This window comes from Macaca fascicularis, chromosome 4 (genome assembly GCF_037993035.2).
Source record: "Macaca fascicularis isolate 582-1 chromosome 4, T2T-MFA8v1.1".
NCBI classification, from domain to species: domain Eukaryota; kingdom Metazoa; phylum Chordata; class Mammalia; order Primates; family Cercopithecidae; genus Macaca; species Macaca fascicularis.
This window is the reverse complement of record NC_088378.1, coordinates 35,610,757-35,637,598: the sequence shown is the minus strand read 5'-3', so window position 1 is coordinate 35,637,598 and position 26,842 is coordinate 35,610,757. Positions and strand designations below refer to the sequence as shown.

The window sequence follows — 26,842 nt, the reverse complement described above, 5'->3', positions numbered from 1 at the left end:
CTGATTATTTCATGGAGTAAAAGTTGTGTCTTCTTTTCGTTTTTATTTCTCTGATTGCTAAAAAACTTGAACATTGCATCCATATTATTTTCATTGCCTGTGATGAAGCTTGAGTAAGAGCTCACTACATGCCAAGAACTGTCATCTCCGATCTGTTATTTCACTAGGATCAGGTAGCTTACCCAAGGTGTCCCACCACCAGTAGGGGCAGAGCTAGGCTATTGGCTCACATCTGTCTGATTTAAGAGTCTAAGCTCCTTACTGTACTATGATCACTAGCAAAATAGTAAGGCAAACAAGTAAAGAGAATACTAGCATAAATGTCTGGCAAGAGGGTTTTATGTAATGTCTTTAGCCACTATAAAATTTTTACCAGCAAATATTATTCATGGTGAGCAGAATCATCATTGTCCATTTTCCTTTCAGGGATGGAAGGTATAGGCAGGAATGACTTCAATGGAATAAAGAGAATGAGGGGATTGTAGGTGATGGTCAGTGTCCTACTGACCACCACCACCACCCCTTTCCTCACCAGGTTCCTTTCTAGTCTTGCCTTGCATCAAGGTTGCCAAATCAGTCCTGTAATTTCTCTGGGATGCTGCTCCAGCTCTCAAATCCTCAGGGGGACAGTGATTTGCCAGTTTGGAGAAGACCATTCTAACTAATCATTTGGGCTTAGTCATCTAGGTTTGTTGAGACTCTTTACAAAGACTTTAGTGAAAACCTTCCTGCTCACCTAATGTCTCTTTCCTCACGGTTATCAACAGGTGAGGGAGTCTTGGTGCCTCAAACAATTCTTCCCCTTATTCAGGCCCTTACCCCTTCTTCTGATGAATCGCACAGCATCACGGGCTCAGCCTACGACTTGACGGAGCGTTATGCCACAGAGACTCTGGGACCTTGCTGCCTGGGTTTGCTTCCTGCTTCCAGCAACCACTAGCAATGCAGCACTGGGCAAGTGATTTCACAGCTTTTGCCTCCATTTCATTCTTTGTAAAATGAAGATGGAGATAATAGAACCAAAGGGTTTTTATAAGGAATAATATGTAAGATAACTATTGTGTAATGTACATATTGGTACATAATAAGAACTATATGAATGTTAGCCGGTATTAGTATGCTTTTCAGAGATGAATTGACAGGGTAATTTGAACCATGAGAAAATGCCATGGGCACACCTTAATAGATTCAAGTATCAGGTTCATCCAATAAAACGAGTGACTACAGAAAAATTTCACTAGAAAAATATTAACAATTTCTTGAGTACCTACTATGCACCATGCACTAGAACTAAAATTAACCTACTGCTTGATAACTCACCAAGCATATTCCCTTGCTTTAGGTCATTTAATTCTCACATGAAATTGTCTGATCCTGGCATTGTTATTATTTCAATTTCATAGATGAAGCTCAGGGAAGTGACCAGTGCAAAAGACCCACAGGCAAAATCAGGACTCAAACTTCTCTCATTTTATTCTAATCCTTTGCTCTTCCACCCACAAGGTGGGAAGAGAGCAGCTGAATCTGAGCTACAAACCAAAGTAGCACGGAAGAAAAACAGGGACATTATCCATACTCCTTTTCAAAATGAAATAACACTATTTAAAAATGCCTCCACTGGGCCAGACACAGCAGCTCATGCCTGTAATCCCAGCACTTTGGGAGGCCAAGATGGCAGGATCCCTTGAGCCCAGAAGTTCGAGATCAGACGAGGAAACGTGGAAAAACACTGTCTCTACAAAAAACACAAGAATTAGCTGAGAATGGTGGCACATGCTTGTAGTCCCAGCTACTTGGGAGGCTGAGGTGAGGGAATTGTTTGAGCCTGGGAGGTGGCAGCTGCTATGAGTCATGATCACGCCACTGCACTGCAACCTGGGCAACAGAATGAGACCCTGTCTTGAAACAAAAAATGCCTCCACTGGCCAGCACAGTAGTTCATGCCTGTTATCCCAGCACTTTGTGAAGCCAAGGCAGGAGGATCACCTGAGTTCAGGAGTTTGACTCCAGTCTGGGCAACATAGTAAGACCCTGTCTGTACAAAAAAATACAAAATAATGTTTAGCTGGGTGTGGGGGCCCATGCCTATAGTCTCAAATACTTGGGAGGCTGAGATGGGAGGATAGCCTGAGTCCAGGAATTTGAGGCTGTAGTGAGCTGTGATCATGCCACTGCACTCCAGCCTGGGTGACAGAGTGAGACCCTATCTCTTAATAACAATAATAATAATAATACTTAAATTTAAAAACTGCCTCTACCAATTCCTCCTAAAGCCAGGTATTCATTTCTTTTTCATCCACCCTTCCACCATTCTCCCTTACTTGGCCCAGAAAAGTGTGAAGGGCAGAGGGGTGGATGGAGAAATGGGGAATCCGCGCTGGCTTGAGGTGATGCACATTTCCAGGCCCCGGCAGTCAGCGAAGCAGCCATGATAAACGTGTGGAAAAGATGCATGGGAGAGGTGGGGCAGGAGTGTCACCTCATGTGTTCATCACCTGTGCCCCCTGACAAAGCTCTCCTCATCCACCCTTCAAAGACCTCCTTTCATTTCAAGGCCTGCACAAACCTCTTTCCCTGCTCTTAACAAGAAGAAATTTGAGGCACCAAGATGTAAAATAGAAAAGAGTTCTGGCCAGACACAGTGGCTCATGGCTGTAATTCCAACACGTTGGGAGGCCCAGGAGGGAGGACTGCTTGAGGCCAGGAGATCAAGATCAACCTAGCCAACACAGCGAGACCCTATCTTTATTTAAAAAAAGAAGGCAGGAATTAAGTTATTTAAAAAAGGAAAAGGAGTTCTGGCAGAAGTAATTTCAAGCTAATTTCAATCCTGACCACAAGACCTTTGGAATATTACTTATTTAATATTCCAACTAATTTTTAAAAGTCATTACTGTGGCTGAGTAGAGTGGCTCATGCCTGGAATCCTAGCATTTTGGGAGGCCAAGGCGAGTGGATCACTTGAACTCAAGAGTTTGAGACCAGCCTGGGCAACCTAGTGAAACCTCATCTGTACAAAAAAAAAAAAAAAAAAGAGAGAGAGAGAAAAATAAAAAATTAGCCAAGCATGGTGACATGCCTGTAGTCCCAGCTACTCAGGAGGCTGAGATGGGGAGGATCACCTGTGTCTGGGAGGTCAAGGCTGCAGTGAGCTGTGATTGCACCACTGCACTCCAGCTTGGACAGGAGAGCAAGACCCTGTCTCAAAGACAAAAATATAATAAAGTCGTTGTTGTAAAACATAAATATAATAAATTAATATAAAAGGGCTTTGTAAAAAATAAAGCAAACAAAAGTCCATTAAAACTTGGAACCCACAAGAAATCTAATCCTTTGTGAACTATTCTGTTTTGAAATGTACATGAAGTGGAGGAAATTCTACTCTGCGTCTGAACTAACTACATTCTTATGTGCACCTTTGTTAAAGGAGGATAAAAATCCCTGTATCCGTCATGCTCACCCTTCTGGACACTGAGACTGCTGGGCTGTGTCACAGTTTTCTTCCAGCCATGAGGTTTCTCCTGAAAAGCATAAGATCGAAATCTTTATACTTGCTGCACCACAGACAAGAAACGAGAAGCAAGTGTTCAATGGACATGATCTTCCCAAACTATTTAATTTCTGTTAGTCCCATGACTAATTTCTTCTAAAACACGTGAAGTGCATTTTCAGTTGCTGGCAAAGGCAGTGTCTCTAGTGACTTGTAGAGACCAGTAATCTGTAATAACTGAATACCAGGAAGTCTATTTTTACCAAGAGAAACAGAGGGGATTTATTTATTTATTTTATTTATTTTTTTTGAGATGGACTTTCACTCTTGTTGCCGAGGCTGGAGTGCAATGGTGTGATCTCGGCTCACTGCAACCTCCACCTCCCTGGTTCAAGTGATTCTCCTGTTTCAGCTTCCCAAGTAACTGGGATTGTAGGCAAGCGCCACCATGCCCGGGTAATTTTGTATTTTTTGTAGAGACAGGGTTTCACCATTTGGTCAGGCTGGTCTTGAACTCCTGACCTCAAGTGATCCTCCCGCCTTGGCCTCCCAAAGTGCTGGGATTACAGATGTGAGCCACCACACCCAGCCCCAAAGGGGATTCTTTTAGATGAAAAAAAGATATTTCTTCTTTTTCTTGATAATGTTTTTTGCCTCAAGAACAATATTTTCCCAACTGCTAGAATAAATGGATTTAATAACTATAGACATACAGTCTAAAGAAGAGAAAAAGGAAAGTATCAAGAAAAAAAAAAAAGAAAGACATAGCCAATGAGAATAACTGATATCAAATGGAGGAAATTTAACAAATTTTTAAAATCTTAACAAAAATTAGCAAAAACAAAAAATTTTGCTTCATGGATATTTCTCATTGTAGAACATTCTAGCTCATTAGTGAAGTAGAAATGACAGACTATGACTGTCACCATCTGCAACGCCTAGTGTATCTCGGCAATGCTTATCAATGGCTAACATATCCCAAAAAACACACCTGCAGGCATGATGTGCCTCTCGATGGAAATTATCTTTATCTTTTTAGATACGTACTTAAAATATGTAGCTAAATACATATTTTAGATGAATGATACTCTTGGTTTTGCTTTGAAACAATGTAAAATTATGGAAGAGAGGCTGGCAATAATGAGCATATTTTGTTAAAGAAAAAAATCTAAAAGTTGGAAATAGGCAAGAGGACTGATCATTAGACATCATTTTAATGTCATGCTGGGAATTATCTAAAAAGCCCAAAAACATATTATCCAATTATCAAGGGGCATGTATCTTTATCCAGCTTACTCTTTATTATTCATTTTACAAGTTGTTTATTTGGGAGTAATAAATAACTAGTAGAAAACAAATAACAATATAACTGATTCATACCTGATAGCAAATAAATTGTCCTACAGAAATGCAATTCAATTCTGTCCCACCAAAAGATATGGTTCTAGTGATTTTATTCCAACATTCTTTCAGTCTTATATACAAAATTTAGTAGCTTAGTTTCTTATTCTCTTTGAACCTGCTTTAATTCTGGTTGGTTATCTTATAAATGAGTTAGTAAATCTTTGACATGTTCATTTTATATTCAAAATTATACTTTGTCAATGTGAGACAAGATTGGCCATGAATTGATAACTGCTGAAAATAGTTGATGGACTTAGAGAGAAAACATCATAATATTCTCTCTACCTCTGTATGTGGTAGAAATTTATCATAACGTTTTTAGAAATTCTACACTTAACAAAATATAAAAGTAATTAGCTGGTTTCTCAAACAAAAATGATTCAAATTCTCTCAAACTACTCTCGGGAGATAAAATTTTGATAAAAATTCTCAAACTACTCTCAAAAGATGCAATTTTGACAAAAATCATTTAGCTTTTTTTAATTCTAAAAGCTGGTAGGCACATTTAACACTTAAAATATAAAGTGTTAACGCTCAGAGTGAGAAAACATTTATATTTGTTTTAAAAAATAAACTGAAATGATTACATTAACTCCATCAGAGTAACCAGTGAATTCAGTAAAAAAAAAAAAAAAAAAAAAAAAAAAAAAAAAAATTTCCACATGGCCTAAGCATCCATCTTGAGATTAAAAAGTTAAAAGTTACCAAATTGGAACAGAAGAAGGGAGACTAGAGAGGTCAGAGGTAATATGGTCAGTGAATTTATTAGAGAAAGAAGCAGACTAGAACCTATACTTGCCTTGTGAAATTAAAGAAATTTTGAAATGATGCAGTATGGAGTATTAAATATTGAGTAATTATTATTTTTAAAAAGGAGTTACCATTTCAGACTTTTCTTATAACCCGTTTCAGGTGATTTTTAATTATATTTTGTATAAAAACTGATTTATCCATTGGTACACAACTTATTTTCTATTAGTAGATTATAGTTAAGGTTTCTACTACAATATTTTCACCCAATTTCAGAAATCAGAATTCAACCTAATCTTTTTTTGTCAAAAGTATTGAAATTGTCAGCTCAGTTTGGTGTGAGGTTATAAAAAGGGATTGATAGCTTGAAGAAATTTGGTTGATATATGTATATATGCATTTTTCATAAATTTCATCAGATGTTTGGAAGAATTGGTGATTTTTTTTTTAAAGTCACATCCCTTATAAAGTGGGGAGTGGGTAGAACAAAGAGTTGAATAACCTGAATCCTAATCTTGACTCTACATTAACTCCGTGAGGATACTTAGCAATTTAAACCGTTGAGGACACATTTGTTTTGGCAATAACAACATTGGCTTAACAAGATGATATCTGAGGTAGAAAACCTCATTCTCTATATTTTAACTTTGGGATCTGCTATTCAGTGTCTGAAAGTACAACTGCATCTGGCAAGGTCATTGGATTGGAAAAGACTTTGCCTTACAGACAAATAAGGAATTTTAAGATCTCTCTTCTATATCTATGCTGTGAGTTCTCCTCCTCTGTGGTTACAAACCACATTTCATCCCACAGTAAATGCATTTGATCTTTTCTTCTACATGGAGTAACTAAAGATTCTCTGACTTGTTCTGATTTTTGCAGACTAGCATAGCTCTAGGACACTCACGGAGTTCCTCTGAACTTGCAGGGGCAAATGAGTCAACATACTCCTGCTTACCTTGGCAAACACTCTTATAGTCAGCACAGCAATCTTTCCTCTGCAAACAGTCATCTGAACAAGAGCAAAGGCTGGCCTCTAATCTGGTCTCTCCACAACGAAATTTATTGCACGTCCATATTCGAGCTGTAAAACGATACAGTTCAGTTCTGAGCATTTAAGCCTCCAATATAAAATATACAAATTTCATTTATTTACTGCTATATTATAATAATACAACCAAATATAATAATACAATACAGTTCTTGATTGTAAATAATACAATCAAATAATACAATCAAATTATTTGATTGTATAATAATACAATCAAATAATACAACCAAGAATTTCATTTATCTGTATTAATAAATGAAAATACATAATGCCAAATGAGGGGTAAACCACCACTTTTCTTCATTAGCTAGGTGGCAGAGAGAAATGCAGCTTTATAAACCACAACCCAGGTTTACTTAGCAGGTACACTGTGAGCTTGAAGAAGATCTGAACACGGCTCCTATTCCCATCCAAGAGCAGGAGCTCCCCAAAGTGAAGAATCACTGGCCCTGACTGATTATTGCCACCCAAGAGCAGCTTTGCCCAGCCTTGTCTAAAGACAAGCAGCAAGGAAGAAAAGGTGACAACACAAGTAACAGGAGCACAGTCATGTCTTTGAGAATGTAGGCAGGTCAAGGTACCTCTCAGTGGAAAGTGACAGCAGTGACAAAGCAGCTGCCACCCATGCCTCAGGGGTTCTCCCAGGCTATGGGCTTAGGATGAGAACAGTTTCAATAAATCCCATTGCTAAAAGCAGCAAGAGGCTGGAGGAAGGTGGCTTGGCACTGCCACTTGCTAGGAAACAGTGACTAAAATCAACATCAGCCTTGTTCTGAGACAAACACTCTCAATAGGCAACTTTTGTCCACCTCAGTTATATATAGATTTCTTCCTTCTCCAGCATTTCTCATTTACATAGAAAGAAAACGTTTTTGGAGATTAAGTAAAGGGAACACAGATCTCTATCTATACTGGGTTATCCTCTCCCTCTTGCCCTTTTCAGGGAACATAAAGTAAAGAACTCTACTCTTCTAATCTTCACTCTCCTCCAACCACTAGACACCCCCCTCCACCACCTTCCCAGGTTATTTAGGGAATTAAACATTGCAAGCTGTCTTTTCCACCTGGAGAACAGCATTTCTCAAATTGTGCCCTGTGGAATACTGGCATCAGAATGATCAAGAATCACCCGCTTTCCAAGTGACTTTTATGCACCTTGAAGTTTGAGAACCACTGCAAATGAAACAAACAAGATGTTGAACTTCAGCCATAGTAAAACTCCACTGAAATGTATGTAATGATACAGTATTTCATTTACCATAGCCTGTTATTCCTCAACCTTGGTTAAATAAAGTGTGAATTCTGTATTTAGCATTGTTAAGGGGGAAATGATGATAAGACCGTGTATAGGTGTTATAGGTTTAATTGTGTCCCCTAAAAAGATGTTGAAGTCCCAACCCCCATTACTTGTGAATATGATCTTATTTAGAAACGGTTCCAAATTACTTGCCGAGGCCAGGTGCAGTGGCCCACACCTGTAATCCCAGCACTTTGGGATGCCGAGGTAGTGGGATCACTTGAGGCCAGAAGTTCAAGACCAGCCTGGCCAACATGGTGAAACCCTGTCTCCAACAAAAATACAAAAATTAGTTGGGCTTGGTAGAGCACTCCTGTAGTCCCAGCTACTCAGGAGGCTGAGGCAGGAGAACTGCTTGAACCCAAGAGGTGGAGGTTGCAGTGAGCCAAGATTGTGCCGCTGCAATCCGGCCTTTGTTTCAGGAAAAAAAAAAAAAAAAAAAAAAGACATGGATTTAATAACTATAGACATATAGTCTAAGAAGAGAAAAAGGAAAGTATCAAAAAAAAAAAAAAAAAGAAATAGCCAATGAGAATAACTGATATCAAATGAGGGAAATTTAACAAATTTTTAAAATCTTAACAAAAATTAGCAAAAACAAAACATTTTGCTTCATGGATATTTCTCATTGTAGAACATTCTAGCTAATTAGTGAAGTAGAAATGACAGACTATTTCATTTCTGTCTTTGTTTAAAAAAAATTACTTATAGATAAGAGTGAGACTGTTTCAAAAAAAAATTACTTGTAGATAATTAAGTAAAATGAGGTCATTAGGGTGGGCCTTAATCCAGTATGACTGGTGTTCTTATTAAAAGGGAAAATTTAAACATAGACACAGACAAAGACTATGTGAAGAGACACAGATTATGTGAAGATGAAGGCAGAGCCTGGAGCTGTGCTGCCACAAGCCAAAGATTGCCAGGACCCACCAGAAGCTAGGAGAGAAGCATGGAGCAGATTCTCTTTTGGAGTCTTCAGGAGGACCCAACCCTGCCAACACCTAAAAGTTGGACTTCCAGTCTCCAGAACTGTGAGAAAACAAACTTCCGTTGGCTAAGCCACCCAGTCTGTGGTACTTTGTCATGGCAACCCTAGGAAACTAATACACAAGGTATGTAGATTAAAATTTGGACACAGACCTGGCACAGTGGTTCATGCCTATAATCCCAGCACTTTGGGAGGCCAAGGTGGGAGAATTGCTTGAGCCCAGGAGTTTCAAGACCAGCCTAGGCAACATGGTTAAGTTTTGTATTTTTAGTAGAGATGGGGTTAAAAACAATTAGCCAGGTGTGGTGCTGCATGCCTGTGGTCCCAGATACTCAGGAGGCTGAGGTGGAAAGATCAATTGGACTCAGGAGATTAAGAATAGAGTTAGCCATGATCATGCCACTGTACTCCAGCCTAGGCAACAGAGTGACACTCTGTCTCAAACAAAAGGAAAGAAAAGAAAAAAATTTGACATGTATTAATAGTGGCACAACCAACATGCTAATAAACTTATTCTCAGAACTCATACTTGATGCCACACAGGTGTCTTCAAAATCCCAGCAGCAATCGCCTCGGTCTTTACATGCCACATCACACCGGCAGTTCTCCAGTCCTCTAAATGATGCATCAAAGCACTTCTTCCTGCAGCTGCCTGCAAAGTAAAGGAAATAGGGCCCCAACGTTTAGCAGCTATTCAATATCTCATACTTAAACAGTGGAAGCATACAGGAAGGACATGGCACAGACTACGACAGACAACTAGATGATTTTTATGGTGCTACAAGATCTACCAGTGCAATGTAATAAATAATGACACTGATATGTCCAGGCGCCATGGCTCACGCCTGTAATACCAACACTTTGTGAGGCCAGGGCGGGAGAATCACTTGAGGTCAGGAGTTTGAGACCAGTCTGGCTAACATGGCAAAACCCCATGTCTACTAAAAATACAAAAGTTAACCAGGCATGGTGGTGCACACCTGTGGTCCTAGCTACTTGGGAGGCTGAGGCAGGAGAATTGCTTGAACTCGGGAGGCAGAGGTTGCAGTGAGCTGAGATTGTGCCACTGAACTCTAGCCTGGGTGACAAAGCAAGACTCTGCCTTAATAATAATAATAATAATAATAATAATAATGTGTTCAAGAAGTACATGGGAGCACATGGGGTGGGACAAAAACTAGCAAGGGGATTCAAGGACACCATTGAGTCTTGAGAAAGGATCAAGATTTTAAAAATCAGTGAAGCTAAGGAAGGCATATTTGGAGAATAGCAGATGGGTTATGATGGCTAAGGGGTAGAGTTCAAAGGTAGAGGTGGACTAGAGTGAGGAAAGGTGCATATGCCATACTAAGAGGCTTGAAGCCCAATCTTTGGTAATGGGAAGTCATTAAAGAGTAAGCAGAGAGTAATGAATTAGATCTGTGTTTTAGAAAGCCACTCTGGAAAATAGGTGAGTAGGGTAGGGATGGAAACTCTTGAACTAAGCAAGAAATTTTAACCCAAACCAAAAATGATAAGGGCCTGAAGGAAGATAGTAGCAGTAGACATAAGGAAGATGTAAATAGAGATAAGAGAAATTAAAGTGCAATTAGTTTGAGTTCAGGTTTATATAAAGAGTGAAGAAGAGGAATGAGCCAAAGATGACTTCCAAAATGTAAGGCTAAGGCACTAAAAAAAGGGAAGTTCAGTTTTCCAGATATCTAAGCAAATACATATTTAGGAGGGGATCTGAATATTTGAGTCTGAAACTCAGGAAAGAGAGGCATAAACTAAGGATACTGACTTGGAGTCATCAGCATATTAGCAATAAGAAGCAATGGGAATTCTGTAGTTCTCACTGTGCAAGGAGTGTGTGCCCAGCTAAATATCATTTCTCCTTGCTAGGGATTCCCATTGAAAATTATCTATAATTCCCTATGATACTTGCTTTCTACTTTGCATTCTAAAGGAGTTGTTTGAAGGCAAGGAGGGTATAGTAGTATGTGTGGGAAAGTTCAACTATGCACAACTTGTTTCTCTCCCTTGAAAACCACTGCATAATTTTAAATTAATTTATTTACTTATTTATTCTATGAATATTTATTTTAGCATCATTATGTTTCAGGCACTGTGCTGGTAATTGCAGATTAAGTGATAAATAATGCAGATATAATTGTAGAGACTTTATATAATAAAAAATTTTAAGTGGTAACTGCAAAGTAACAGTGAATAACACACAGTAATGGGACAACTGGCTAGCTATATAGGGTAAGGAATCTCTTGACATTCTTGCCTCACAACATATACAAAAAAATTTTAGGAGCTTATCAAAATAGAAATGTCTCAGGAGTTAAGCGGTTAAGGACAGTATTTTAGAATACTCATTTCCAAAATAGGCAAGAAAGGTTAAGGACAATGAGGACTGACATAACAGGCACTAAAAGTAATAATTATCAGAGCATTAGATCTCCTGAATTCATCCTACTATAGTTTGACCCTAAAAAACATCAAACAGAAGACTTAGACGATTTTCAAAGCACTCTGTAAAAAGTTAGTGAACATAAGAAAAATATGATCATTTTTTCACTAACAAATCAATGAGATATACAGTTATTGGTAGTATAAATTCACAAAATCTTTCAGGAACGTTATTTTACAATATGAAACAAAAGCTGTAAAATGTGAATTTTAAGAAAAGAAAGATGCAGAAAGGCAGAAAGGCAAAAGGAGTACATGAAAACACAAATACAAAGTTGCTGTTATAAAATTTCTATAAGAATATACAATAATGTGATAATAATCTTAGCTATTTCTGAGGAGGGAAACATGATAGCTATTATATGGCAATGGAAGAAAACCTTTTAAATAAATAATGAGATTATATTACCCATGCAAAACTAATATTTGAAAAGTCTATCTACAAAGTGGAGAACATTTTCTTTAAAATATTTATCTCCAATATTATGAAACATTAAAAAAAATTTACCTTTTAGAAATACACAATGAAATGTTTATAGAAATGAAATAATGTCAAGTATTTGCTTCAAAATAATATGTAGAGGAGGTTATGGAGAAAGGTATAAATAAAACAGGATTGGTCATGAATTCATAGAGTGGGGTGATGATACATAGACATTTATTAAATTAGTATTCCTACTTTTGTATGCTTAAAATTTTTTATTAATTGAAAAAATCTTTATATCCTTTGATTTCAGCAATTTCACTTCCAGACGTTATACTAAAGAAACATACAAAGATCTATGTTGAGAAATGTTCTCCATAGTGTTACACATAATTTCAAAAATATTTTAACAACTGAAACAGTCTTAATGTACATGAAAGAGAGGACTTATTAAATTATTATATCTACATAAAATAACATTATAAGCATTTCTGGATGCCAGTAGAAGTTATTTTAAAACATTATTGTTCACGGTTTTAATGATTTCGAGAAATGTTTATGTTATTATTGGAAAAAAGCGAACTACAAAATAGAATACAGTTTTCTTTTTAAAAGTAGCTGGTTGAGGCCTGGTGCAGTGGCTCATGCCTGTAATCCCAGCACTAGGCCAAGGCAGGCAGATCGCCTGGGCTCAGGAGTTTGAGACAAGCCTTGGCAAGATGACGAAACTCCGTCTCTACAAAGCATACAAAAATTAGCTGGGTGCAGTGGCACGTGCCTTTAGTCCTAGCTACTCGAGAGGCAAAAAAAAAAAAAAAAAAAGTAGCTGGTTGATAAAACTCATTTACCTCTTCCATCTCCTCAAATTCCACAAATCTTCACAAAAAGAAGAGGAAAATAGTTTACAAAAAGATATAAATACTCTAAATCAAGTAATAGAAGATAGAAGCAGAAAAAGAATTTTGAAAGACAGATATCGCAGAATGAAGGAAACAACAACTAGGTGCCTAAGAGGAAGGAGTCCTGGAAATTTAAAAAAAAAAAAAAAAGCCAAGGGCTTTCCCTTAGGACCGTAGAAGGGAGGTCCCAGGGTGTCATTAGGTAAGAGAAGAGGTCATTAAGTAAGAGAAACAGGGGACATTAGGTAAGAGAAGAGGGGAACAGGCACAAGGCTAAATGTAGGAGAATTGGTAAAAGCTTGGATGTGAAGCAGTGACTACTCACCCTGCCTCCCACTCCAGACTAGGAAGCTCATAATCTGGAGGAATAAGGAGTGGCTTTCATCACAGAGACAATAGACATAAAGGGGGGTAACTGTGATAAGAAAAAGCAACCCTTACTCTGAAAAGGAACAGATGGTCCCCAGACATTTGAGGATAGCAGGATAGCAACCTACGTGAAAGACAAACACCCAACAAACAACATCAAAGAAAAACTTGATTGAAAAGGAAATAATGCAGGGAGCAAAAGAGTTAAAATAACAACACACACACACACACACACACACACACACACACACACAGACACACACACAGAGTACTGAGATCCTCAGAAAATAGAGAAGATACTGTGTCAACAAAATAAGAGAACTATAATTTTTTAAAAAAGACCCCACATTCAGGGTGGTCTTGGAAGTAAAAATATGAGAGAAGTAAAGAAAAATTCAGTAGAGATATGGTAAGCAGAATTGTGGTCCACAAGAAGATTCCAAGTCCTAATTGCTGAGACTTCGAGTTTGTTGTCTTGTATAACCAAGAAACTGTGCAGTTATAACTAAGGCTGCTAATTAACTGATCTTAGAACAGGGAGGTAAGGCCTCAAAGTGAAAGAGGAAATGGAGCTTATGTTATTAAAGAAATCATATTATAAAATTTTCCAGAATTGAAGAGCATAAATTATTACATCATAGTTGTCCACCAAGTTTCCCAGGGCAAAACTCACACTAAAAGATCAACAGGATTAAGAGATGTTGAAAGCCTCCACAGAGAGATTATGAGCAACCTACAAAGGATCACTAATCAGAAATGTATTAAAATACCAAATATATTAAAAGCAACACTGGATGCTATAAGACAGTAAAGTAATACCTTCAGATTTCTAGAAAAACAAATTATTTCCATCTTAGAATTCAATACCTAGCCAAACTGTCAAGTATTAGGTTAGAATGATATGTCTTTACATAGGCAAAGACTCAAGTTATCTCTTTCATGCATCCTATTTTAGAAAGCTATCAAGTTGTTCTTTAGCAAAATGAGAAAATGAAACAAGAAGAAAGAGATTTTAAAATCATGGGACCTAACACAATAGATGGGCTAATGGAAATCTCAACCATCCACCAGACCAAGAGAACAACCAACATGGATTAGAGCAACAGGACAGAGAAATAGAAACTAAAATGAAAGACTTTATTCCATACCCAACTTCACATTGCCAAAAATTAGAGAGCTGAATAATGGCAATGGCTGGTGGAGAGGTGAGGTAAAGGAAGGTAGGGTAGGCTGAAGCAGCCATTCTAGAAAGCAACCTGAGACTACATACCTGAGTTAAGAAGATAAAAACCCTAACTTCCTGAAACTTCATTCCTTGGTCTATGGCAAAGTACTTATCATACAGGTTTGTAAGGGAACCTGCAGTATTTATGTGGTGGTGAGGAACTAAAGCCAATTTGGGTATTCAGCACCAGGAGAGAGCATAGGTTGGTTGGCAAGTTGGGTACATGCCAAAAAGTAGCACACAGTAGAAGCATAAGAACAGATGTATGCATGACAGTTCTGATGGGTCTCAAAAAGTGCTCAATGAAAAACTAGAAAAAAAAATGTAGATTTAGATATATCACAACCATTTACATAGATGGTCTTTATGTTTTTTCATACGCTCTCCTCTTACCAAACCTTTCTGCACTTGGTTTCTAGAATACATTAGTCACCTGGCTTTCCTCTCACATTCCTGGCTGCTCCTTCCTAGTCTTCTTTGCTTTTCCCCTTCACCTTCCCAATTCTTTAAGGTTGTTCTACCCCAGTGTCATGGTTTAAATCCCACATATGTTGACAAGCACCACAGTATATGCCCAGGCAGGACTTCACCTCTAAAGCCAGCCTCATATGTCCAACTACATTCTTGACTTCTGCACTTGGACGTCCAATAGAATTAGCAAATTTAACAGGTCCAAAACTGAGCCCCTGATTTTTCTCCCCAAATCAGCTCCTTCTACAATCTGCCCCAACTCAATTATGGAAATTTATATTTCCAGATGTTCAAGCAAAAATTCTGGGGTCATTCTTGACCTCTCTTTCTTACTCCAAATCCAGTCTTTCAATAAAATCTATCTACCCCATTAAAATAGATCCAGAATCCAAATACTTCTTACCAGCTACAATGCTACTGCCCTGGTTTAAGACATAAGGCTTGCCCAGATTATTGGAATAATCTCCTGATTGGTCTCTCTACTTTTGCTCTCACTCTACCATCTATTCATAACTGAGTAGCCCTAGGGATTCTATTAAAAAGCAAACCAGAGCATATCATTCCTCTGCCCAAATCGTGCAATCAGTTCTTGTCACACTCAGAATGAAAGCTGAAGACCAGGGTTTGACATACTAACCTTTACTTGATCGGGCTCCTCTTTATTTAATAGGTCTCATTTTATGACCACCTCTCTGTAGTGTTTTTAGTTCTAGTTCATAGCCTCTTTATTATTCCTTAAAGGGAACATGCCAGGCAAGCTCCTGCCTTTGGTCTTTGCACTTCATAGTCCTTCTGACCTGGAATGTTTCTCCCCAACAGTCCCTATGTTTCTGTCTCACTTGCTTCAGTCATTACTCAAAAATTATTTCATACACACACACACACACACACACACACACACACACACACACACACACGACCCTGATTCCTTCTTTTGGGCTTTACTTATTTCTTAGCAGTTTATCTTATTATATATATATATTTTTATTTATATTTTACTGTCTGTCTTGCATGCTAAAATATAAACTCCTGGAAGGATTTTGTCTCTTGTCTTCACCACTTTATCTCCAGTAATTGTAATAATACCAAGCATATAATGTTCAATCAAAAAATATGTGTAGTCATGACAGTAAGTCTGTAAGAACATGCACAGATTTTAAAACTCACATTAGAAAAAAAATACATAATGCCTATGGAAGGTGAGTTAACTGGAGTGGAAAATGGTGAAAATGACTCAGGGTTGGGGTTTAGGAGAATAGATGCAGTGGAAAAATGAGTAGTAAACAGGATGACTATGTTAAGGATGCTGGCAAAAAGAGGCTGGAGTTAATTACCAATGCCCTGCCGGGGAGAGGGAAGAGAGTGCTGCCACATAGGGCTGATCAACTCAGATGAAAGGAAGAGGACAAGGAAAAATGACTCTGGGAAGCCAGCCAATGGGTGTACTAAAGTGAATGAAAGAGCTGGAACAAAAGGAGGTTTTGTTCAGACATTAGATATGCCTTTTGCAATCAATTTACGTGATTTAGGGGGTAAAATAGCCAAGAAATGATGCCCATTTGTGTGTACTAACGTCAAAACAATACCACTGAAATGGCCTGTCAACATTTCTTTGATCAAGGAATGGCACCGTGGCCCAGAAACACAACAGCCAAGTGACCAAGGGAAGATAGTAATCTTCCAGCAATTATTCAACTTTTCAGTTCTACTGTGCTCCTAGGTCATATTAGGGAAACTGAGTATTTCTCAAGTAGATACATGACTGGAAAATTGCCAGTTAACCTTACTGAGGCTTCCTAATGCTGCAGCAATGAGACTTACTCCACTGGAGTCACACTAGAAGGTTTTAGTCAAATTTAAAAAGGGGTCCAGAGCTTTGTGCAGTGGCAGTATAGTAGCCAATGAGGTTTATTTGAGGTATGATTATTGCTCATAAAATTTTTAAGAAGACAAAAATGGGGTGAGGGTGCTGGGCACAGTGTCTCACACCAGCAATCCCAATGCTTCAAGAAGCCAAGGTGGGACGATCATTTGCATCCAGGAGTTTGAGACCAGCCTGAACAACATAGTGAGACCCCATGTCTACACAAAAATAAAAAATTAACCAGGTGTGGTAGTGCATGCCTGTATACCAGGGACTTGAGGGGCCGAGGTGGGAGGATCACTTGAGCCCAGGAGATGGAGGCTGTGGTAAGCCGTGATCACGCCACTGCACTCAGCCTGAGCAACAAAGTGAGACCTTGTCTCAAAAAACAAACAACAGAAAGGGAGGGACGTGAATGCAACTGGCCTTATACTTCACCTTAGTAAAAGTAATAAAATAATATGTAAAAAGATTATAGGTAATTCTTTTTATATTGTCATTTGTAAGTGGTGCATTTACTATTCATAATAATGAAATACAGCAAAAGGAATGTGAGGTATTTTTATATTTGGGGACATATTTCTCCTGTTTTTCTTTGCTTCTTATGAGAAACAAATTTTTTGAAGATATTATTATGCACTACTTTTCAAAAATTTGGCACTGCCCAATCAAGAACCAAGAGATTTTAAAGGTAGAACAGCTCTAGCATGGTGTCAAGGCACAGGGTAGTGGCAGGAGGTCATGAGAATGAAGCAACAAAGACTTTCAAGACTAAGTGGCTAGATACTTTGTCATCAGATGTTGAAAATGACAGTGGGAGCAGAATGAAAAGCCTGCGATCCACTTACCAAAGTCCATTATAAAGATGAAGAAGGGCCGGGCATGGCGACTCACACCTGTAATCCCATCACTTTGGGAAGCTGAAGTGGTTGGATCACTTGAGCCCAGGAGTTCGAGACCAGCCTAGGCAACATAGTGAAGCCCCATCTCTACCAAAACTGCAAAAATTAGCCGGGTGTGGTGGCACCCACCTGTGGTCCCAGCTACTTGGGAAGCTCAAGTATGGGAGGATCACCTGAGGGCAGGGAGGAGCTGCAGTGAGCCGAGATTGTGCCACTACACTCCAGCCTGAAAGGCAGAGTGAGACCCTGCCAAAAAAAAAAAATAAAAAGGGGGGTGGAGAAAGGTAAGAGAAAAACACACTGGAATGATAATGAATCTCAAATGAGCAGGGTGAAAAAGTAAAGTCCAGAAAGTACAGTGAGCAATGCCAACCACAGATGTGGGCTCCAGATAAGTAGAGTGCAGAGTGGGAGATGTCTAGGAGCAGAATGCTGCATGGAGGACAGAGGAGGCTTGGGATGGGAGATACATTTTAACGAATTAAGGCCCGAAGAGAGAAGAAATAAGGGAATGCTCAGAGAAAAGACTGAGGGGTATACCTTGCTTTTCCAGTTTCCTGAGTCCAAGCCCCAAGCCTAATCCAAGTGACATGATCACCAACAAAGCAAGAAGAACCTATTGCAAAAAAGAAAAAGTAGCTTTTATAATGTTTTAAAAAATTACACAGATACAAATAACCACCCTTTCTCAGTATTCTCTCTAAGTACCTGCAGCATGCTAGTTATGCCAGATACCAGATCCAACAATGATCTAGTATCTGGCCTAACTAGAGGTATAGTATTTTATTTAATGCTTGAAAATAAGAAAGAATATTTTGGAAGAATTTAAAGATACCAATTATTACAGATCTTCAAATTCAAACACATTTACCATTCAAATGCAATGAACTTAACTGCAAATTGAGTTAAAGTTAAGAATTAAAACCATAAAACCATTTTTCTGGGCCATTTTTTTTAAACCAGGCACCCATTTGTAGATCATTTATTGAAAATAATTCCAGAACGATTAAATCCTTAACTGCCTCATTCTAAGGGAGCAGGGCTTTTTTTTTTCCTACTCTATCACAGGATGATGATAATATTTAACATGCATAAAAATATATTGTCCAAATAGTTAACTGGCAAATGATCTGCTTTGGTCTTCCACTCATACAAACCAGTTAGGTAATTTGGAAACTGCCTGACCAAAGATTGTTTGTGTCATTCATTATCACTCTGCTGACAAAGCCCTTTAGTGTAACGAACTTCATGCTATTATTAGATTAAACTCTGATACAATTAAAGAGAATTCTTCTAGCTGCCCTCTTTGATCTTACATGAAGTCCAGAGATAAGTATGCTGGATGACAGGGCTTGAATACTGTGTGTTGTCATGAAGAATGGCAAAAGGACACACAATCAAATTACTTAGGAAAGTATTTTACAATAACCTTTGTTATAGTTTCAGACACACACACAAAAAACTTTCACAAAAGAAAAAATCAGATTTTGCTTAGGTAATTAAGAACTACACGATTTTTTTTTTTTTTTTTTTGAGGGTTGATTTCATTCTGAAAGTCAACTGGAAAATTAACACATCTAATGTTTACAATGGAAGTGAGTTCAACCATTGGGGAAGCTATGTTAAAATACTAAGAAAACAATTCTTACGTGAAGTCTCAAAGTTAGCCCAAGGGTCAGTGACCTTTCAGTATGTATTCATTCAGTGGAGAGGATGGAGGGAAAAAAATGAACATAAATATTTACTAAATAACACCATTAGCAGTTCATCCCTTGTCATGGTGCTTAGAAGACACAGGCGACTGAAACTAGAGTTACTACAAAAGAGAAAAACAACATTGGGGAACTCCTTCTGCTAAACCCCACACGTCATAGACTTACAAATTAACATATTTTGGTTTACACCTTATCTTTGGTACTTTGGCTGTTCTAACTTGCTAGAAAAATCAACAACATCTAGCTGTTCTTAAGATTCTTTAAAACTTCACAATGTTTAATGTTAGAATCTGTTTCTTCATGATTTTGTATTTGTTCCATATATTTGTGGCTTGTTTTCTACATTATTCTGTGAGCTCCTTGAGAGTAAAAGACTTATTATTATTATTATTATTTAGAGTTGGAGGTCTCACTATGTTGACCAGGCTGGTGTGGAACTCCTGGCCTCAAGCGATCCTCTTATCTTGGCCTCCTAAAGTGCTGGGATTATAGGCACTAGCCACTGTGCTGTGCCTAAGAAGTCTATTTTTAAGCCTTTATAATCGTTTACTATAAATATGTAATTCCAAAAAATCTTCATGATATTGGGGTGCACATATATCTAAAATGATGTTACGTGGTGAACAAAGTGGGGAGAATACTCTGAATGTCAAAAACCACTGAGAACACATCATTTGGCTTTAACTGGGCTAAACAAAGAGTGCTAGAAACACAGCAGATACCTTCAAAATGTTTAAATGAAACTTTAGTAAAAGTTTGAAGACATCAGGGTACTTTTGAAACAATGATTTAAAAATATTGAACTTCATTATATACTCAAAAACCACTAGAAAGATACAAAGAAGGGAAATTAATGATGCACAAATTTTGCTGTGGAAGATTTTATAATGTCCTGAATCGATAAGCTAGGATAAATATAATAAACATGCTTAAAGTCCCAGCTACTCAGAAGGCTGAGATGGGAAGATCATTTGAGCCCAAGTTGGAGCCCGAGTTGCTACAGTGAGCTATGAACATGCCACTGTCTTCCAGCCTGGGCAACAGAGAAAGAATGTGTCTCCAAAAAAAACAAACAAACAAACAAACAAACAAAATATATATATATATATTAGCATAAGAGCTGTAAAGAATACTCTGAAATTGAAATTCCCAGAAAGATAAAGAATAACTGGAATATATTCAGGATTTATTTTGTTACTGGGCTTAATACTTACACACATTATTTTACGTTGTTTTATTTACTTCTTGAAACAATTCTGGAGAGACAGAGAATAGTGGTGACCTTAAAGTGTGGGATACAGGGAAAAACTGCAGCAAGATAGGTGTGAAAAAATAATGCAATTAGTTTTGGTATAAGGTACTGAGTCAGGAGTCAGGAAGCAGGCATTTGAAACAGGCTAGTGCACTGGGGCACACGCATAGTCCCCAGCTACGCAAGAGGCTGAGTGGGAGGATCGCTTGAGCCCAGGGTTCAGGAACAGCCTGGGCAACATAGCGAGACCCAGTCTCTAAAAATATACATATTAACAAAACAATAACATCTTTTTAAAAAAGAAATTGTGTGACAGAGACTGGGCAAAAAGTTGGAGCTAGTGGATTACTTGGAATTCTTGGCTGGGTATATGACTCTTAAAACCACTAGAAGCCAGGTGCAGTGGTTCATTCCTTTAGTCCCAGCACTTTGGGAGGCCAAGGTAGGTGGATCACTTGATCCAGAAGTTTGAGACCAGCCTGGGAAACATGGTGAAACCCAGTCTCCACAAAAAAAAAAAAAAAAAAAAAAAGAAAAGAAAAGAAAAAGAAAACTCACAAAAACTTAGCTGAGCCTTGTAGCATGTACTCAGGAGGCTGAGGCAGGAGGATCACCTGAGCTGGGAAACAGAGGTTGCAGTGAGTTGAGATCCCAACGGAGGGAGACCTTATCTCAAAAATAAAATAAAAATTAAAAAGACTATTAGAGAACATGAGATTTCTTAAGAGATCTTAGATAGGGTTTAGTGAAGCTTGTGTTGTAATTTTCATGAGATTAGAGAAATTGTTGGCTAAGAATGCAGAAAAAGAAAAAGTCACAAAAAATGAAAATGTCAATGTCATGGTGGAAGAAGCAAGGGGAGAGAATAATTCAGAATGAGAAAGTACCAGGCAGTTATTGTTGTTATGAACATTCAAGTGGACAAAGGATGAGGAGGACTGACTTTTGAGTCGGGGACTTAGTACAGGAGAAACAAAGCTGGAGCACGAAGGACTGGTTGGGGGCTGAGAAAACTGAAGCAATGAAATGAGCTCTCTTTTCCCCAAAAGTTTGATGGTGAAGGGAAAAGAGAGAGTAATAAAATCAAGGAAATGGATAAGCATATTTCTGGAGTAAAAAGAAAAAGAAAAAAATTTTTAAATTAAGAAAAATAAAGAAAAAAGAAAAAATCAAGGAATTTTTTTTGGGGGGCTGAGGAATGGTGGCAGGAGATCTTACCACATAAAAGGACAAGAAAGAGAAAATAGGCAAAAGAGACTATCTCTAGGAGTGAAGTAAAATAGGATAAAATTGTTGGTTCAGTAAATAATAGGACATGATTATTTTAATTTTTCACTTTCTTGTCTTAAAATACTCATGCCATAAAAAAGTGATTGAGAGGTAGTTATAATCATGCAAAAAATCAGTATCACAAAGCATTCTGTCATGGATTCCAACTTCTGAGGTTAATGAAATGTTACCTTGTTGTTACTCAAATTTCTTGTAAAATATGATTTAAGATATTAATTTGCATTCGAGTTTTCATAAGGGATAATACTTAATACAGTTACTTAAAAGTTTACATTTTAATAGCAACACAAAGCAATGTAAATGGGAAATCATACTTTTAACATTTGTCACAAAACTGGAAAGACTAAAAATAAGAATTGTACTTACAATGCAAGCTATTTTATATTTCTTAAGAGTGTTCTTCTTAACAGGTTGTTCTGTTGCTAAAGTCAACATAGATTCCATTATCCTGGTAGCTGCATAGACCTGTTTTATCAGAATGCGGTAGTGCTCCTTCTTTCGTCTAGTCTGGCAAAGATAAACTGTATGAGTTACATAGCTGTGCTTGACTTTTAACTGTTTAGGAACATCACAGCTCTTCAGTGATTGGGCAATCTGGAGAGAGGAAAAATGTAGTAATAATAGTGTGAAAAGATTCAAGTTCATTTCTAGTATATTGCAGACAACTGCTCCTTTTTTCCTTATAACTTTTACTAAATACTAGTCAAGACATATATAACAAGAATAATGCAATCATCAAATTTTAATACAATCTGATCTTCTGTTTTCTTTAAAAATAACCCCAAACAAAAAGCCTTGTCATAGAAATTTTAGACTTTCTGGTTTTCTATAAACTTCATAGCAGTTGAAAATCAATATAGCAAAACGTGCTTTGACTATAGTAGAAATTCTGAAACCCTACTGAACCAATATAAAGTACATAGCTCTGTGATAATTATGCCTTGCTTTTTACAGTGTTCACAATTTGACAAGTTTGTATACACATTAGCTCAAGTCAAACTTAACAATATCCCTTATAAACATCTTATTCTTGTTTTTAGGTGAGCACATTAAGGCTCAAAGTTACTTATTTACTAGGTGCCAGAACTAGAACTGATACCCAAGACTTCTAACTCCCCAAATCCAAGCAATTTTCACTAATCAATTTAAATTCACGATTTCCTTATTTATCTAGACTGGTGCATCCTAGAAAGTGTACTCCATGCTGAAAAGGGGTTACAGTTTTGTGACGAAAGAAGCTAAATTAATAATTGTGTTGGCCAAAGAGAATTTTAGCAAATAGTGGATGCTAAGCTCTTCTACTTTCAGTGACCCTAAGGCAGTCATTCTCAAAGTGTGATTCCATGGAACATGAGTTCTATAATAACCCCCTTGATTAAATAAAGCTTGAGTACTCTTCTCTAATGAAAAGATTATCAGAATCCTGTAGACTGCAGTACACCCTTTGGAAAACAGTACTCTAACTAAACTCTTCCAACCCTAAAAGCAGTGAGAAAAAAAAATATGAAAAGAATGCATTCCAATATAAATACAATGACTGCGTCACTACTCTAACTAAACATGTCTGAAACATGGGATTTACACACTATTTCTGAAAATCATGGGGAAGAGGATTGCTTGAGTCCAGGAATTTGAGACCAGCTGGGGCAACATAGGGAGAATCTGTCTCTACAACAACAACAACAAAAATTAGCCAGGCATGGTGGCGCATGCCAATAGTCCCAGCTACTGGGGAGGCTGAGGTGTGAGGATCCCTTGAGGCCAGAGTTTGAGGCTGCAGTGAGCCATGACAGATACACAAACAAGCAGAGACAGATTTCAGACAAAGACAAGAGGGGGTGGGTACACTCAGGCAGAACAGATTCAAAACCCACTCAAAACTGATCTTAACCAAATGCAAAGTGGATATATAAGCGAGCCCTATTGGCAGTACCAGGCAAACGGCTTAACAAACCCAGATAGGAAAATAATAGGCTCCTGGTATACAATCTGGTTTTACCCTTTGAGCGTGTCCACCCTGATCTCCGTTATTCCGGGTAGGGAGAGGGACGTGTGGTTTTGCGCATGGGATAGCCCTCAGGAGGGTCCCCAGGAAAACCTCACCCGGCAGCTGCTGGGAATCTCCTGACGACTGTCTTGTCACAAGGAGTGTGAGTATTCCTTCATTATCTTCTCATGCTTCAAGGCCGGGGAAGACCTGGGCAAGAATCTTGGTGGGCCTTTGTTACTCGTTCCAGCTTTTGTGTAAGGGCAGTGGCTCTCTCAGTCTTTAATATTTAACCTAACCATTCAGTCAGTGCTGAAACAGTTGTTATGGAGGCCTGCCTGTTTGTGAGACCCGGCCTGCCACATGATCATGCCACTGAACTCCAGCCCGAGAGACAGAGTGAGGCCCTGTAACAAAAAATAAAAAATAGCCAGTTGTGGTGGCTCACACCTGTAATCCCAACACGTTGGGTGTCTGAGGCAGGAGGATTGCTTGAGTCCAGGAATTGGAGACCAGCCTGGGCAACAAGGTAAAATCCTGTCTCTATTAAAAATTCAAAAAATTGGCCAGGTGTGGTGGCACATGCCTATAGTACCAGCTACTCAGGAGGCTGAGGTGGGATGATCACTTGAGGCCAGGAAATCGAGATGATGCCACTACACTCCAGCCTGGGCAACAAGAGTGAGACCCTGTCTCAAAAATATAAAAAAATGAAAAAATAAAAATAAATAAAAAATAAATCGGCAGCACGAAAGCCACTTTTCCTTTCTGGCATTATGGGTTTGTGCTCGTCTTTTCCATCACTCCCTTGATTCAGTAGACCCCCCACTTCACCAATTCCACCTATATCCCTAACCAGCAAAAGCATCAGCATTAGTTGTTGATACAGAAGGAATTCATTTTAGAACTAGAAGATGCCATAAAGACAACCAAATCCAGGTTCTTGCAGATTTCTTTCCGGGAACCACATGGAGTATCATGTGTTTAAAAATCATAATAAAAAAACATTTGAATAATGTGGGCACCTGACTCTCCAGACTGGATGAACTAGAAGTACTCAGAGAAGTTTGAGGTTTTTTTTTCTTTCTTTTTAATTTTTTATTTTTCTAATTCTGAAGCCCAGGCTCCACTTCAGTTTAATGATCTTATGTAGTTTTGACTAAGGCAGCAGTATTTTTAAAATATCCCACCCGGGCATGGTGGCTCACACCTGTAATCCCAGCACTTTGGAAGGCTGAGACGGGAGGATCACCTGGGTCAGGAGTTCGAGACCAGCCTTGCCAACATGGTGAAAACCGATGTCTGCTAAAAATACAAAACTTAGCCATGCATGGTGGCTCACACCTGTAATCCCAGCACTTTGGAAGGCTGAGATGGGAGGATCACCTGGGTCAGGAGTTCGAGACCAGCCTTGCCAACATGGTGAAAACCGGTGTCTGCTGAAAATACAAAACTTAGCCATGCATGGTGGCTCACACCTGTAATCCCAGCACTTTGGAAGGCTGAGACGGGAGGATCACCTGGGTCAGGAGTTTGAGACCAGCCTTGCCAACATGGTGAAAACCGATGTCTGCTAAAAATACAAAACTTAGCCATGCATGGTGGCTCACACCTGTAACCCCAGCACTTTAGAAGGCTGAGACAGGCAGATCACATGGAGTCAGGAGTTCGAGACCAGCCTGGCCAACATGGCGAAACCCCATCTCTACTAAAAATACAAAAATTAGCCAGGCCCATGGTGGCACGTGCCTCTAATCCCAGGTACTTGGGAGGCTGAAGCTTGAGAATCCCTGGCACCCGGGAAGCGGAGGTTGCGGTGATCCAAGATCATGCCACTGCATTCCAGCCTGGGCAACAGAGTGAGACTGTCTCAAAATAAATAAATAAACAAACAAACAAATAAATAAATATCCCTCTTAGTGATTTGATATGTAGCTCAGGGCAGTCTAAACACTTTACATTCAAATTCTTTTCTGCAAACATTTTGTCATTATTCTCATCAGATGTTCAGATTTTATAGATAAGGTCAGAGGACCACCAAAGGGACTTGGTCACTTATGTACGATTCTTTTAGTTAGTGATAGCTCGGAAGTGAAATGCCACCAGTTCCTTCTTCAGAGTATTTTGCTGTTGAATCATACCTATTTTTTAAAAACAAAGACCAAACCTATGTCATAATTTGTCTCAAATTTAGGGGATTCCTAGGATCTGTGGCTTTTATCTAATCATTTGTTATGTGCCTTCCATTTTTATGGGTTTCTGGGTTCTGATTGCCTACTTGCACTCATGGCAGTGCGCTGACTCTACCTTACCTTCAGTTGCTAGGAATCCTACTTTTCCTTCCTGCTGTGATGATTAGTTGTGTGTGTCAACTTGGCTAGGCCACGGTATCCTGTTATTTAATCAAACACTAATCTAGGGTGATGTTGTGATGATATTTTGTAGATGTGGTAAAAACTACAATTAATTGACTTTAAAAAAGGAAATTGTCTTCAATAACGTGAGTGCACTTCATCCAATCAGCTGAAGTCCTTACAAGCAAAAACAGGCTTACCAGAGAAAAAATTCATTCCCAAAACAGCAGCATTAGCCTGAGTTGCAAGTCTGCCAGCCTGCCCTATCCTACAGATTTTGGACATTCCCCACTGCCACAATCAGGTGAGCTTGGGTTTCAGAATTAGAAAAATTAAAAATTAGTGTGGTATACCCTCAACTTCACCAATTCCATCTATAGGCCTAACCAGTGAAAGCACCAGCATTAGTTGCTGAGCTTAACCTGGTTCTTTCAATCTAGGCTAAAGTCCAATGCACTATCCATTGCACCACAGAGCTTGCTCTTAACCTGGTTCTGACAGTCCAGTTGCCCTTTCAGATGCTTCTTCCTGGTATTCTCCAAAATGTAACTTGATTCTATACCAGTTTTGTACACCAAGTATATTAGTCCATTTTCACAGTGCTATAAAGAACTACCTGAGACTGGGTAATTTATAAAGAAAAGAGCTTTAAT

The 26,842-nt window shown here is 38.5% G+C and overlaps 1 protein-coding gene and 1 non-coding gene across 4 annotated transcripts in view; one reads left to right on the top strand and one right to left on the bottom strand.

The window, feature by feature from the left end:
• The window catches only part of ENPP3 (ectonucleotide pyrophosphatase/phosphodiesterase 3), a 96,975-nt gene extending 74,600 nt beyond the window's left edge, over positions 1 to 22,375 (bottom strand). For all 3 annotated transcript variants that reach the window (XM_015448666.3, XM_074037059.1, XM_065543408.2), the window contains exons 1-5: positions 22,215 to 22,375; positions 18,132 to 18,207; positions 9,510 to 9,632; positions 6,603 to 6,728; positions 3,461 to 3,521 (exon numbers count right to left, since the gene is read on the bottom strand). In XM_015448666.3, the coding sequence (XP_015304152.3) occupies positions 3,461 to 3,521; positions 6,603 to 6,728; positions 9,510 to 9,632; positions 18,132 to 18,207; positions 22,215 to 22,292 (464 nt within the window). In that variant the 5' untranslated portion in view covers positions 22,293 to 22,375. The remainder of the gene's footprint in view (positions 1 to 3,460; positions 3,522 to 6,602; positions 6,729 to 9,509; positions 9,633 to 18,131; positions 18,208 to 22,214) is intronic.
• On the top strand, positions 16,698 to 16,839 carry LOC135970726 (U4 spliceosomal RNA). The gene has a single exon (XR_010586584.1). It is a non-coding gene; the product is annotated as a U4 spliceosomal RNA (small nuclear RNA).
• Positions 22,376 to 26,842: the final 4,467 nt, after the last annotated feature.